Here is a 15,751-nt window from a genome sequence, read left to right as displayed (position 1 = left end):
CTACACCCTCGGCCCTATTTTTTATTCTTTGTTTTGAAACAGCGTTTCACTGAGTTGCAAAGGGCCTCACTAAGTAGCTGAGGCTGTCTGCGAACCCTGGTCCTCCTGTCTCAGCCTCCCAAATGCTGGGATTACAAGCATCTACCACCACGCCCAGCTTATATATGTTTTTATATATAGAATGTCCCAGGTAGAATACCCTTAGGTTCAATCCCCTGTACCACAAAACAAAACCTAATCCACAGTTGGGCATGGTGGCGCATATTTGTGATCCCAATACTTGGCAGGCTGAGACAGGAAGATCACAAATTCAAGACCAGTCTTAGCAACGCAGTGAGGCCCTATGCAACTTAGTAAGACCCTGTTTCCAAATAAAAAATAAAATAGGGCTCACAGTGTAGCTTGGAGGTAGACTGCCCCTGGGTTTCACTCCCAGTACTGCAAAAACAAACAAACACTAATTCACTATTATAAAATATAGCAAACATTCCCAGTATTTGGAGCTGAGAGACAGGAGAATTGCAGGTTCAAGGACAGCTTCAGCAATGTAGTGAGACTCAGGATTCTAGTGAGACCCTGTTTCAAAACAAAACATAAGCCAGGCGTGGTGGTACACACCTGAAATCCCAGCATTTGGGAGGCTGAGACAGAAAGAACATGGTTTGAGGATAGCCTCAGCTACTTAGTGATGCCCTCTGCAACTCAGTGAGACCCTGTTTCAAAATAAAGAATAAAAAATAGGGCTGGGGGTGTAGCTCAGAGGTAGAATGCCCCCAGGTTCATCAGTACCATCACCACTACCCCCTAGCAAACATTTCAAAAATACACATTTTATTTATTTGTGGTACTGGGGGTTGAACCTAGGGGTATTCTACCTTTAAGCTACAACTGCAGCCCACCCCCCTTTTTAAAAAGTCTTTCACTAAGTTGCTGAAGCTGGCTGCACTCCTATGATCCTTCTGTCTTAGTCTCCCAAGTAGTGAGATTACAGGCATGTGCCACCATTGCTGGCTAGAAACAAATTTTAATAAGTTGCTCTGTTTGAAAAATTAGACTTCTAAATGCAGCATGCTTAGTAAATAATAGAGTCTTTCCAGAGAGCTGAAAATAATGTTTGTGTATGGAGGGAGGGGTACTGGGGATTGAATCCAGGGGTATCGTACCCCTAGGCTATGTTCCTCGTCCTTTTCCTCCCTCCCTCCCTCCCTCCCTCCCTCCCTCCCTCCTTTCTTTCTTTCTTTCTTTCTTTCTTTCTTTCTTTCTTTCTTTCTTTCTTTCTTTCTTTCTGGCAGTACTGGGGATGGAACCTCAGCCTCCCAAATGTTGGAATTACAAGCATGTGGTTTTAATCAGGGTGTCACCAAGTTGACAAGGCTGGCCTTGAAGTGGCAAACCTCCTGCCTCCACCACCCAGGTTTCTAGGACTATAGGCATGCACCACCATGCCTGGCTTGAAAATAAATTTTTTTAAATTTTATTTTTAAGGATTAGGGATGTCACTCACTGGTAGAGCACTTGCCTAGTGTGTACAAGATCCTGAGTTTGATCAATAACCCTATAATATGTAAACAAACATGTATATACATACACACATACATATTTTTAATGATTTCATTTTATTCACTTCAGTTTCCAGTTACCTTCCAAACTTTGGCCCTTAGTTCAGCAGGCAGTGGTCTCCCTTGAATTATATTTCTCAATGTTTCAAGATCACAGCCTCCTGCTTCCAGAGCTTCTTCCAGATCTTTTTCCCTAAAAAAAAAAAAAAAAGTCCTACATCTTAAGATAAAATTTTCCTTCACATTTTTTCTTCCTCAAGATTCATTTATAAGCATAGTCTACTAAAAAGAAAAAAACAAAGTTCTGAGTAGCCAAAATGTATTATTAAGGTATATACAGCATTCAGATTCTGTTTTCTTGGAGATGAATATCAAGTTTTGTACATTTAATTTACTTTATTTTGCACTTAGTCCTAGTAAGTTAGTTATCTGTTTTACCAGATGGTAAAAAGATGGTGTGGGCAGGCTGACAGTTTTATGAAATCATACTGTTAATAATATCCATGATAGTAGCAATGATTAATGCTTGATGTAGCATTCACTATGTGTCAGACATGGTTCTAAACATTTCCCATGTTCTTTTTAATCCTCACTAAAATCAGGTAGGATACATCGCTGGTCCCAGCTACAAAAGCATAACCAGAAGCAAAGTGGGTTTAGGTGAGACAACTAAAGTAATCTTCCTATATAAAAAAATAACTATTCTCTTATGCATTTAATGGTACTATGGTTATAGCTGCATGTATAATGGGTAGTAGAGCCATGAATAAAATTTAATGGTGAGGTCCCCAAATTCATGCTCTTAACTTTATGCCATCTATTGGCAAAAATAAGAAATTATAAAATTCACCAAGTTTTCTGAGATCACTGAGATTATTCAATACATAACTATATCGATATAATTCCTTGAGCAGTTCCTGGCTTACAGTAAGTACTTAATGAATGCTAGAGGGACAAAAAAGGCTCTAACTATACTATATTACAGAAAAGTTATAATACCGCATCATCAAGTAAATTACAAAATCATCAAGCAACGATGTCTAGCTTACTATGTTTGAGGAAAAAAGTATAAAATTAATTTTCTTTCCTTTATTTTTTATTTTATTTTGTGGTACTGGGTATTGAATTCAGGAGCATTTTACCTCTGAGCTATACTTCCAGCCCCCCCCATTTTTAATTTGAAACAGGATCTCATTAAGTTGCTGAGGCTGGCCACACCCCCTGCCCTATTTTTATTCTTTATTTTGAAATAGGGTCTTACTAAGTTATGGAGTGCTTCACTAAGTAGCTGAACCTGTCTGCGAACCACGATTCTCCAGTCTCAGCCTCCCAAATGCTGAACTTAGAAACGTGTACCACCGTGCCTGGCTCAATCATTTATAATTTTAGTATACATAAATCTTTACAATTTTTTAAAATTTCATAACTCAGCCCATTTTTATCACTCTCTGAAGGAGTCTTAAAGGGAGATCACTCCACTAATATCAGGAAATTAGACTCCTATTTTTGTGGTTTTAAAGAAAATAATTTGCTCTCATTCCTCATTCTCAATAATTTAAACCTCCCATAAGATTCTAAGAATATTAGTTTAGATGTATAAATTTCATAGTGTTCTCTCTCTCTCTCTCTCTCTCTCTCTCTCTCTCTCTCTCTCTCTGTGGTGCTGGAGATTGAACGTAGGGGCTATACCCTCAGCTCTATTTTATTTTAATTTGGAAAAAGGGTCTTGGTAAATTGCAAAACATCTCACTAAGTTGCTAAAGCTGGCTTTGAACCTGCAATTCTCCTGTCTCAGTCTCCCAAATACTGGGATTACAGGTGTGGCGTGCCATCATGCCTAGCTAATTGTTACACTCTTAAGAGAAAGGATTAAATGAAAATGTTACAAAATCTATAGAGAATTCCTGATCCAATGTGAAAGGTTCCTTAACAAAGCTTCTGCAAACTCATGTGAACAATAAGATAATTAGTAACCACATTAGAAACATTTTGATTGTTTGCTATATGGTCACCAAAATTCCGGAAGGGAAATAAAAGGAAAAGATTTCAAGTCTACTGTTGAGAGTGCAGGTCTATAGTTGATAAAGATTGGAGTTTACCTATTCCAAGCTAGCCATTATATATAAGACAGGCTGTTAAAATTTGAAGGACAGTTTGTAACCATGAAACAAAAATTTTAATTGGATCTTTGTTGAATAGCTATTTATTCATTTATAACTTTTTGATGATACTGAGGACTGAATGCAAATGTGCTTTACCTCTGAGCTACACCCTCAGCCTAATTTTATTTTTTCAATAAATTTTTATTGGTGCATTGTAGTCATACATCTCAATGGGGGAAAAAACTTGTGGAGATATACATGCACACATCACCCAATCAGCTCCTACCCAATCTCTAACCCCTTTCCTCCCCATACCTCCTACTCATGCTTGTCTTCCTGATTGACTTTGATATGTTTAAGAACATCATGTGCTTTAAAGAGTTTCCCTTATCCTCCTCTGATCCCCTCAGAAATGTCACCTTCATGGTTCCTCTATAGGGTCCCTTCTTCATCTAGAGTTCCTCCTGTTACCCATTTCTCCCTAATATTTTGCACATTAAGAAAAGCATCTGGCCAGGCATGGTGGTGCACGCTTGTAATACAAGCATTTGGGAGGCTGAGACCAGAGGATCGCAGTTTGCGGACAGCCTCAGCTACTTAGTGAGGCCCTCTAGCAACTCAGTGAGACCCTGTTTCAAAATAAAGAATAAAAAAAAAATGTGCAGGGGGTGTAGCTCAGAGGTCAAATGCCCCTGGGTTCCATCCCCAGACCCACAAAAAAAAAAAAAGCATCTTTTTTCTTATTTTGTGACATTTCATTGTAAATGCCGTAATTTTGTTCTCCCTTATGGCTGAGCAAAATTCCATTGTGTACATATCCCATAGTTTTGAAATCCACTCATTCGTTGAAGGACATCTTGGCTGGTTCCACAGTTTGGCAATGATGAACTGTGCAGCTATGAACATGGTTGTTCATGCATTAGTTTGGTGTTTTGGTTTTCATTCTTTTTGGTAGATACCCAGAGGTGGTATTGCTGGATCATATGGTAAGTTTGTTTTCCTTCTTCTGAGGATCTTCTATACTGTTCTCCAAAGTGGTTGCACCAACTTGCAATCCCACCAACAACATATTAGAGCTTCTATTTCACCACACTTATTCCTACTTACTGAAAACATAGTATGTTGTCCAGAATTCCTACACATGTGCGGCAAGTACAGTCTACTTTTGGGGAGATATTTTCAAAAATTCAAGGTGGATCTGTCTGCCTCTCCTGAATATTGGCCGTTGCCGTACCGCTATTTTAGTCCATCTCCGCAAAACTTTTTCTTACATAGTCTGTTGTTCAGAGTTCCTGAGCATGTGGGGCAGTAAGTCTACTTTTGGAGAGATTTCTTCAAAAATTCAAGGTGGATTTGGTTAGATCCATCTGCCTCTCCTGAATACTGGCCACTGCCGCTGCCTTCTTGGTCTCTACTAGAGTATGATGTTATTAAGTATTCCTGTACATGGGTGGCAGGAGCAGTCTGCTTTCTGATCTCCTCTGGGATATCCCTCCAAGAATCACTTTTCTTGCAGTGGTGGGCACCACACTGCAGTCTTGCCTCTAATTCCACCATTTTCCACTCTCTCTCCTATATTTCAGATAGGATGTGATGACTGGATATGTTTCTGTGTGTTGTCCCATTCAGCTATTAAATCAAAATATGTTGTCCTGGGTTTCTCAGGGGGATGCATGTCCTATTCGACTGTTACTAACCATCACCACTGCGGTCGTGGTTGCCGCTGCAGCTGCCGCCATCTTCCTCCGTCTTCAACATTTTTTAATAAAAAAGTACGTGTCTTTTGCAGAAGCTGGGGGCCCAAGTACTTAGTAGCAATGTGTTTTATTTCCCCGCCAAGAGTGAAGGCTCACAGCTTCACCAAGAAGAGTGGGTTCTGCTGCTCCTAGCACACCCAGCCCCAGCGGAGCACAGTGGCCAGGAGCGCCCTTGGCTCCCAGGATGCGAGGCACCAGCTAACCCAACTCTGCGGGGCTCCGACAAGCCTTGAATATTTTCCTTACATAGTATGTTGTCTAGAGTTCCTGTGCATGTGGGGCAGGTGCAGTCTACTTTCGGGGAGATTTCCTCAAAAGTTCAGTGTGGATTAGAATGAATATACCTGCCTCTCACCGATACTGGCCGTTGCCACCACCACTGTCTTGGCCCTCCTCCCAAGCATTTTTCTTATATAGTATGTTGTCCAGAATTCCTGAGCATGTGGGGCAGGAGCCGTCTATTGTGGGGGAAATTTCTCCAACAGTTCAAGGCGGGTGGGATTGGATTTATCTAACTCTCCCAAATATACTTGCTGGCTCTGCCATCTTGGTCCGTCTCTTCTTCCTTATATTTTAGTTAGGAAGTTGTGGCTATAAATGTCTCTATATATTGTCCCAATCAGATATTAAACCAAAATCTGATGTTGGGGGTTTCTCAGAGGAATATCTGTCCTATTTGGCCGCTGCCAGCTATTGCTACTGCCATCTTCCCAGAACTCTCTATTTTTTATTTGAAACAGGGTCTTGCTAAATTGTTGAGGGCCTCACTAAATTGCTGAGGCTCATCTCAAACCTGCAATCCTCCTGTCTCAGTCTCCCAAGTACTGGGATTATAAGCATGTGCCACCATGCCTGGCTAAATACATATATTTAAATGGTCAAATGTGTAAGCAAAATAAGGAAATGAAAACATCATTTACAGAAGGGAATTCTTTAATCAAATAAACGAACTAAAGCTGTTTCCATTTTTCAGTGCAAAAAAAAAAAAAAAACTTGTTCTCTTTGTGAAGTAATTTTGTCACATCTCCTATTATTTTAGACTAGTATTTGGGGGCAAAATGCCCAATCTTCAAGGTACTTTTAAAATTACAATACTGTGCAAGCACATCTCTGTTGATGCAGCTGTTGCTGGATTCTTTGATGCTGTTCCCAAGAAAGCATAAACTCTGGTCCCCAGCAGTACAACCATGAGCAAGAACTCCTATGGAGACCAGAAAGTGCTACACCCTTGGTAGTAACAGACATTTCTCACAAACCTAAATAATTAAAAATAACATCATCTTCTAAACAAGACAAAGACTCAGTTTTCAGACCTTCAACATTAAAAATGTGCTTATACAAGCAGCAAAAAGCTGAAAATTTTAAGGGCTAAATGATTTATAAAAGGATCAGAGATAAGAACTCTATGACACTTAGCACAAAAAAGAACTTTTCTTTCCCAGACCAAGTCTTGATTTTTGATCAAGCAATACATAAAATTCTAACATACAAAAGCAAAGTGCATGTCTGGCAGGGTATGAGTAGGTGGGTTGTGGTTTGAGTAGATGGGTTGTGGTTATATTGGAAGGGGGAGTCTTCTTCATTGAAAGCAGCTTCTTACTGACTTTATAAGCTAAAGGTCTTAAAATAGAAAAATACAGCCTTATTCATTTAGTCTATTAAGTATGAAAAATAAGTAATGGTTTCCTTTATTCAGAAAGTTCAGGATATAGCACATCCAAAGCTTTGCAACTGGAAAGAAGACCATCTTACTCCTTGTTCTGTGACTTTGAAAGTATAACATATATTAGTAATGATATGACAAGTTACTTCAATGTTCTATCAATGGCATGCTTTCAAACAGAAATAAAACATAATAGAATTCCCCCTCATCTGATATTTTATGGCAAAATAATCTAAGCACTGTAACTAAAGTTGTCTTACAATTATAGTCAATCAAACAATGGAATTAGATTTATGCAAATTAGTTAATATTTATACCCAAGCTAATATCTCAATTAGATTTCTCTTCCTCAATCAAATAGTAACTTCTAACGTGGAGGATTTGTACGTTAAGGAAGGGGAGTTAGTGCTTTTCAAGCACTAACAAAGTAAATAAACATTTCCAAATTCTTCTAGGACTTTGAAGTTCAATTAGAAATTCTGAATTTATTTTCTGAATAAACTACGCATTGAATTATACTACAAATAATGATTTTAAAATAGAACTAGATTGCATATGTATTCCTAAAACTAAGAAAGTTATAGAAAATTTCCCACTAGAAAAAAATAACTATTAAGCTTTTTCCCCCTCCCACCATGTTCTAAAAACTTTTCCCCCATAATTTCATAATTTATAAAAAATAGTTTAATTGTACACAGTCTCCAAACAGGAGCTAAAACAAGACATTGTCTGCCTTTTAAGATCAGTTAATGCTTAAATACATTTCTGAACACAAAATGTTCAGTGCAATACCTGAGCACATAATAATTCTTCAAAGCCATGAATACTATTACTCTTGCTATTAACACTGAACAACAGCTCACTGTGAGTGTGTGTGTGTGTGTGTGTGTGTGTGTGTGTGTGTGTGTGTGTTACTGAGCCCAGAGACTGAGGCCCCTCCTGGTCCTATTTTATTTATTTACTTTTTTATTTTGAAACAGGGTCTCACTAAGTTGCTGCCACGAATCTGTCATCCTCCAGTCCCAGCCTCCCAAGTACTAGGACTACAGTTGAGCATCACCATGCCCAGGTACAATAAATAACTTTTTTTTTTTTTTTTTTTTTGGTACTGGGGTTCCTGGAAGCCCGTCTATCTCCGGGCTACACTCCCAGACCTATTTTATTTTTGGAAACAGGGTCTCCTAAACCAGCGCGGCTGACTTCGAACCTGCGCGATCCTCCTGTCTCTGCCTCCCAAGCGTGGGGATTACAAGCGTGCGCCACCACGCCCGGCCTAGTAAATAACTTTTAAAAATAATGTTTTCGCAGGGTGTGGTGGCGCATGCTTGTAATCCCCGCGTTTGGGAGGTGGAGATAGGAGGATCGCTCAGGTTCAAAGTCAGCCGTGCTGGCTTAAGAGACCCTGTTTCCAAATAAAAGAGTATAAAAATAGGTCTGGGAGTGTAGCCCGGAGGTAGAAAGGTTTCCAGGAACCCCAGTAGCACCAAAAAATAAAATAAAATAATAATAATAATAATGTTTTCATCATATCATTTTAGAGGATTTGTCCAATGTATTAAAAAATTAAAAAATCCAATCACCACTACCACAAGATAACCAGTTAATATTCAGAAAATCATTTTTAGTTCTTTATATATCTGTATATAGTGTGTGTACACATTCAAAGATATATGTAAGACAAAATGTGAAAATAGTAAAATAAAATTTTATATACTGTATGTATATGTATTTCTATTTTCAAAATAATCATGATCAGTCTTCTCTGATCGGTATTTTTAAAAAATAGAAATTTCAATGGCTGAATAATTGATTTGGCTATTCTTCTACTGCGTTGGTATTTACATTCATAAATTTTCCTTGTGTTAATTTTTTCCAACTTCTCCTTAGCACAGATTCCCTCAAGAGTGACTTAATTATAATAAATATTGTTCAAGCCAGGCGTGGTGGTGCACGCTTGTAATCCCAGCATTCGGGAGGCTGAGACTGGAGGATCGTGGTTCGTGGACAGCCTCAGCTACTTAGTGAGGCCCTCCACAACTCAGTGAGACCCTGTTTCAAAATTAAGAATAAAAAACTGGGCAGGGGGTGTAGCTCGGAGGTCAAATACCTCTGGGTTCCATCCCTAGACCCACACACACACAAAAATAAAAATAAATAAATAAATATTGTTCAATGTTAATAGCCAAATAATGGAGACATCAAATATTTAGAATTATGACAGTATCCATCAAAACAAAATATAAAATCATGAAAGGTGCTATGTCAGAGAAATAAGATGGGAAGACTTTCACTCTATATAGCATTTGTCAATATAGCTTAAGTATACTTACTATTGTATTGAATGTATTGAGTAATTTAAATATTTATATATTCCTTTCTTACATTTATATCCTATCATCCAGCAATAAATGAGAACAAACACAACCATATTCAGAGCAGTGCTTATTTTAACTATGAAAAACTACAATGTAACTATCCTTATAAAAGGACTGATTTTTTTTTTTTTTTTTTTTTTTTTTTTTTTTTTTTGGTGGTACTGGGGTTTCTGGAAACCCTTCTACCTCCGGGCTACAGTCTCAGACCTATTTTTATACTTTTTTATTTGGAAACAGGGTCTCTTAAGCCAGCAAAGCTGGCTTTGAACCTGAGATCCTCCTGTCTCTGCCTCCCAAGCACGGGGATTACAAGCCTGCGCCACCACGCCCGGCTATGAAAGGACTGATTTAAATCAGCAGATAGAATATTGTTGTTGTTGTTGTTATTATTATTATTATTATTATTATTATTATTATTACTGAGGATTGAACTCAGGTGCATTCTACCTCTGAGCCACACCTCCAGTTCCCTCTCTCCCTCTCCTCTGCCTCTCGTTTTGCGATACTGGGGGTGGAACCCAGGGGCAGGGCATTCTACCTCTGAGCTACATCTGCAGCCCTATTTTTTATTCATTATTTTGAAACGGGGTCTCAATGGGTTGCAAAGGGCCTCACTAAGTAGCTGAGGCTGTCCGCAAACTGCGATCCTCCTGTCTCTGCCTCCCAAATTCTGGAATTATAAGCGCACGCCATCACACCCAGTTTCATTCTTTATTTTGAAACAGAGTCTCACTAAGTTGTGGAAGGCCTCACTAAGTTGCTGAGGGCTTCACTTAGCTGCTGGCCAAGAACCTTCAATCTTCCTGTCTCAGCCTCCCAATAACTGGGTATTACAAGCATGTGTCACCATGCCTGGCTCAGTAGACGGAAGTTTAAGTAATAAACTAAAATACTAAGAAACAATTACATGTAAAGCAATTTATATTAAGGACATATACTAAGTGAGAAAAACACTTAAATTAACTTACAAACATATATGTCTAGAAGAAAAAGTATACTATCCACACCATTCTTTCTCAGTACACACTGGGAAGAATATTTAAAAAGCATTTATTTCTAGTGATATGTTTACAGGAAAGTTTTGTCTTTTGGTGTTCAGGGGAACAGTTATCTGTATTCTCTAAAATGAGCAAATATAGAAAACTCTATGAGAAAAAAATGATACAGATTCTCACTTTAAACATGTATTTTTCCTTGGAGTATGAAGTCACTAATACTTAAGAAATGATACTTAAATATATCCTTAAACAATACGGCCTCTGTACTATGTTATATATTTCATTTTAGTTTTCAAATAATGAGTAAAGACATACAAGTTTAACCTGCAGCAAACATATCTTCTAAAGGTTTACATGCATGATAATTTTAAAAGTTCAAAACTGTAAAAGTATTTAATTTGGTTTTTGAGTATGGAAAAAATTAATTCTGGAAGTATGCTTCCTGTAGATGAAGTTAGGAGTGAAGGTGCACAGACTGCTTAGAAGAGCTTTCACGTGTCTTCAGTCTTAATTCCATAGCCAAAGACTTTAAAAGCATAGTCTTCAACTCTCAACTTCTTTACTCCTTGGGTTTTGTGCCAAGAAGTTGTAAATTTCCACTATACAGTTAATCTAACCAGGTCTGCCTTCTTGGTTCCTATACACTGCTCAAAGATTTCTTGAGAAAATTAGACAACTTTATGATGCTATCATAAATTCATCATCTTCTGTATCTTACAGCATTGATGTTGCCTGGAAATTTTCTTCTATTCATCACTTTCTTCACACCTCTGACCCAGCTACTTCAGGTCATCTTACTTCTGGCTCCAAAAAGAAAATAAAGGCCAGCAGGCTTCTCTTCCCTTCGATCTCAAGGCCTTCAAAAACCAAACAGAAGCAACCTTCATCCAGACAGCATTTCCACTTTGCTGTATTCACAAAAGCTACATGTTCTTTCTCTAGTCTAAGACTGCTAACTTTGCCTCAGGTACCTTCCTCCAAACTCCTCTGGGGTCACCTGCTATCGACTGTCACCTCTCTCCAATTTCCCACTTCTCAATTTCTCTGCTGGCTCTTTCCTCTGAGCCAATTAAGTATCACCACAGTGAACAGTCAACAATGGCAAATGAAACATCTCCACACTTTCCCTCTCCATCTAGCTACCAAACTCTTCATCCCTCCTTTTTTACAGTGTTGTTTTTTTGTTTTTGTTTTTTTGTTTTTGTTTGCTATTTGTTTATTTTGTTTTGTGGTACTGGGGATAGAACCCAGGGGCACTGTACCTCTGAGCTACATCCCCAGCCCTATTTTTTAGTCTTTTTAATTTTGAAACACGGTCTCACTGAATTGGGAGGGGCCTCACTAAGTAGCTGAGGCTGTCCACAAACCACAATCCTCCAGTCTCAGCCTCCCAAATGCTGTATAGTGTTTTGAAAAAATTCTTGACAATACATGTTACCTCTTCTCCCTCATCTTTACCTACCTCTTTTGCCTACCCCCATTTCTCATTCTTTTCTGACTTCCACCATTCCCCCCTCAATCCTCCTTCTTAATAATCAAATCTTAAACATGCAAGGTAGTGTTAAGGTAGTGTTTAAGATTTGGAAAAAAATATTTAGTTCACGACACTTCAGAGTCTATCGACAAAGCTGACTTTACTAGTTCTGAAAATTCTTAAAATCTAATCCTTTTCTGTAATTATAAAAACAATGAGATTATAATAGTTCAAAAAGGACAGCTGGGAGCTGGACGTGGTGGTGCATGCTTGTAACTCCACGGTTGGGAGGCGGAGACAGGAGGATCGCGCAGGTTCGAAGCTGACCCTGTTTCCAAATAAAAATTAAAAAAAAAAAAATAGGTCTGGGAGTGTAGCCCGGAGGTAGAAGGGTTTCCAGGAACCCCAGTACCACCAAAAAAAAAAAAAAAAAAAAGGACAGCTGGGACCTACAATATATATAGTCATCCTAAACTTAAATGCAAGACTAAAGAGAAAATACAGAAATTACTAGTGGGAAGTCAGTAAGAGCCCAAAACCTGCTATCTCAACATCTTAAATATGTTATTTTTATTGCGTGGGATTGTTCAAACCATTGAATCTTCTAACAGTACTAAACAGAACTTAAAAAAATGGACTCAGAAATCTTTACTAAAAGTATTTCTATTGCTCAAAAATATAAAGATATATACCCTGTGATTATTACTCTTTGCTTCAAATATGCATATTCAAAAATTACTATTCATAACCTACTTCCTCTCATAGTCATACTCTCTCTTTCCTTTTTAGTTCAACTCACTTAAAGTAGTAGTTTCTGAACATCTCCAATTACTCTCTTCTCATATTCAAAACCCCCATTATTCTACTAAAACTGTTCCAAAAGTCATTGGTTATTATTTAGTGTTTGTTCTTTTTACAAAACTCAGCAAAGTTTGCCTTTCTTAAAACATTCTTTAGCCGGGTGTGGTGGCGCAGGCTTTTAATCCCTGCACTTGGGAGGCTGAGACAGGAAGATCACACAGGTTCGAAGCCAGCCTCAGCTACTTAGTGAGACCCTGTTTCCAAATAAAATATATAATAGGTCTGGGAGTATAGCCCGGAGGTAAAAAGCCTCTGGGTTCCACCCCCAGTACCACCAAAAAAATAAAAAATTAAAAAAGCATTCTTTAGATACCCCTCTACCTTTCTAATTCGTAAGCTGATTCTTTCCTTCCCTGACATTATTTTATTCAAATGTTTAATAAACATGCATTGAGTACCTATTACACACTACTACCATGTGAGGTCCTGGGAAAGTGATAATGCACAACAACTCCATACTCTTATATGGCTTACCTCCTAGTTAGCTATTCCAAGGTTCTAGCCCAAGTCTTATTATCTAAACTTGGTTGAACAGAGGTGGGAACAGCTCCTTCTGGAGGGCAGTTTACTCAGATTTGTTCAGACTGTAAACCACTGTGAGCACTGATTTAACCGTGACAGCCCAACTTGCCCATGTCTATTAACATAGCTTCTGAAGAATTTTTTAAAATTCTAAAGTGACAAACCAATCAACCATAAACACTAGTAAACTGTGACTGTAAACAAGCAATGGCAAGCTGCACGTGTCACCCTATGCTTTCATAGTTTAACTTATGCCCCCACTCTTCTGGGTGTTTCTTCATGTCCAAGTCATGAGACAACTGCATGGAAGCTTTGTCTCAACCTATTTTGCTACTATTGTTAGCACGCTGGTCACAAATTACTAACATACCAAAAGTGCTTAGTTAGTCCCTGAATATCTTGTGACATTGTTAGAAATGATAATAAGACAATTTTGATGCAGATTCATTTGTACAGTAGATATGGATGAAATTCAATAATCATATGTACCATGCAATTATTTTAAATCCAAATCTTAAACCAGCAAAATTGTCTTTCTTTCTTTCTTTCTTTCTTTCTTTCTTTCTTTCCTTTTCTTTCTTTCTTTTTTTTTTTTTCCTTTGTGGTACCTGGGATGGAACCCAGGGGCCTTCTACCTCCGGGCTACACTCCCAGACCTATTTTATATTTTATTTGGAAACAGAGTCTCTTAAGCCAGCGCGGCTGGCTTCGAACCTGCGCGATCCTCCTGTCTCTGCCTCCCAAGCGCGGGGATTACAAGCGTGCGCCACCACGCCCGGCAAAATTGTCTTATTTCAACAAACAGATGATAACACATTCAGAAAAACCCTGACAACATATAGTTTTGCAAGAGCACAACTTCATCACTGTGAAATCCTGATTTGTGTTAGAATCAGATATGACTGTGATAAGCATTTTTAAATCAAGTAACACATTTGTATGCAAAGGAGAAAAGCACCCAACTCACCAGCTTAAAAAATTGGTGAAAACTTGGGGGGATCAGATCTATAAAAACAGCTTTGGTACATTCTTATCAAGTAATACAATCCTCTTCACAATTTATGCTTTAGCCACGATCTTGTGTCATGTAAAGAAGGTGCTAAATCTGGTCCTCTTGGCTTGCCGGGACAAACAAATAAGAGAGCTATAGTATTTCATCACTGTGCAACAGGCAAAGGAGATGCCTGCTGTCTTTCTGTAACTACTAAAATTAACTACAAATGGAAGAGCTGATTTAATCTTCTTCATAGACTCATCTATAACCCATGTAGGTCAATGGCATCCCACCTCTGCTAAGAAAAAACTCAGAGGAGTTGTTAGCCTAAATAATAATAATAAAAAGAAAAGTGAGCAAAAGAAAAAGTTACTCATAACTACATGTATTATGCTGCAATGTCCTTACTGTAAGACTTTGTCTAAAAAGTGAAGAGTAAGCCAGGCATGGTGGTGCACACTTGTAATCCCAGCATTTGGGAGGCTCTGACAGGAGGATAGTGGTTCGAGGACAGCCTCAGCTACTACTTAGTAAGGCCCTTTGCAGTGAGACCCTGTTTCAAACTAAAGAATAAAAAATAGGGCTGGAGGTGTAGCTTGGAGGTAGAATGCCCTGGGTTCCATCCCAGTACAGCAAAAAAACAAAGAAACAAACAAAAAAGTGAAGAGTAATTTCTCCACTCTAGAAGTTAATCTCAGAGTGCTCTAAATTCTTTCCTCTTTCATTCTCAAAATGAAACACCTCAACATTGTGCCTTTCCATAATATGAGGTGACTTTCCAGTATTTTTAAGGCACAAAGTAATGTTTTGTTTTTTCCATCAGAGCAGTTTATTTTGAAACTGAAAACAGTATATCCTTTGGCTAAAACAATGAATGGGATAAAAATAGCAAAAATCAGAAAGAGATACTACTGATATCTGTTATAAATTTTCACTTTATCCAATTATCATAAATTTTTAAAGTAATTTTTAAATACCAGTATTTATCTTGCTGAAACCACCATTTTAGAAAACAAAGGAACTATCACAAATTAAGTGAAAATATTTTTCAGCATGTGGGCAATTCTTGCCAAGGGTACTTTTCCAATGGGTATCATACTTTGGCAAAGAAATACATACTAAACTTAACCATCAATGAAGATTTATTTGATAAAAGATGACCTAATTTACTTTCATATTGGTAGTTAAGTCTAAAAGAAATTTATGAAATTAAAGTAAAAAATTTTTGTTTTTCAATCATACATACAAAATGACTATACCCTTATATAGATAACTTTGGGGGGAGAGTACTAGGGATTGAATCTATAGAAATTCTACATCTGAGCTATAACCCCAGCCCTATTGTATTTCTTGTTTTTTGAAACAGAGTTTCACTAAGTTGCAGAGGGCCTCAATAAGCTGCTGAGGCTGGCTGTGAACCTGGAATCCTCCTATCTCAGTCTCTCA

At 38.0% G+C, this 15,751-nt stretch overlaps 1 protein-coding gene across 2 annotated transcripts in view; it reads right to left on the bottom strand.

The window, feature by feature from the left end:
- The window catches only part of TBC1D23 (TBC1 domain family member 23), a gene marked incomplete at both ends in the record, with an annotated part of 76,174 nt that overhangs the window by 48,561 nt on the left and 11,862 nt on the right, over positions 1-15,751 (bottom strand). For both annotated transcript variants that reach the window (XM_080696710.1, XM_080696709.1), the window contains one exon: positions 1,641-1,752. In XM_080696710.1, the coding sequence (XP_080552836.1) occupies positions 1,641-1,752 (112 nt within the window). The remainder of the gene's footprint in view (positions 1-1,640; positions 1,753-15,751) is intronic.

The sequence above is a fragment of the Muscardinus avellanarius genome, assembly GCF_963383645.1.
Source record: "Muscardinus avellanarius genome assembly, chromosome: 5".
NCBI lineage: Eukaryota > Metazoa > Chordata > Mammalia > Rodentia > Gliridae > Muscardinus > Muscardinus avellanarius.
Note: the sequence above shows the minus strand (reverse complement) of the source record. Positions and strands in the feature narration are given on the sequence as shown.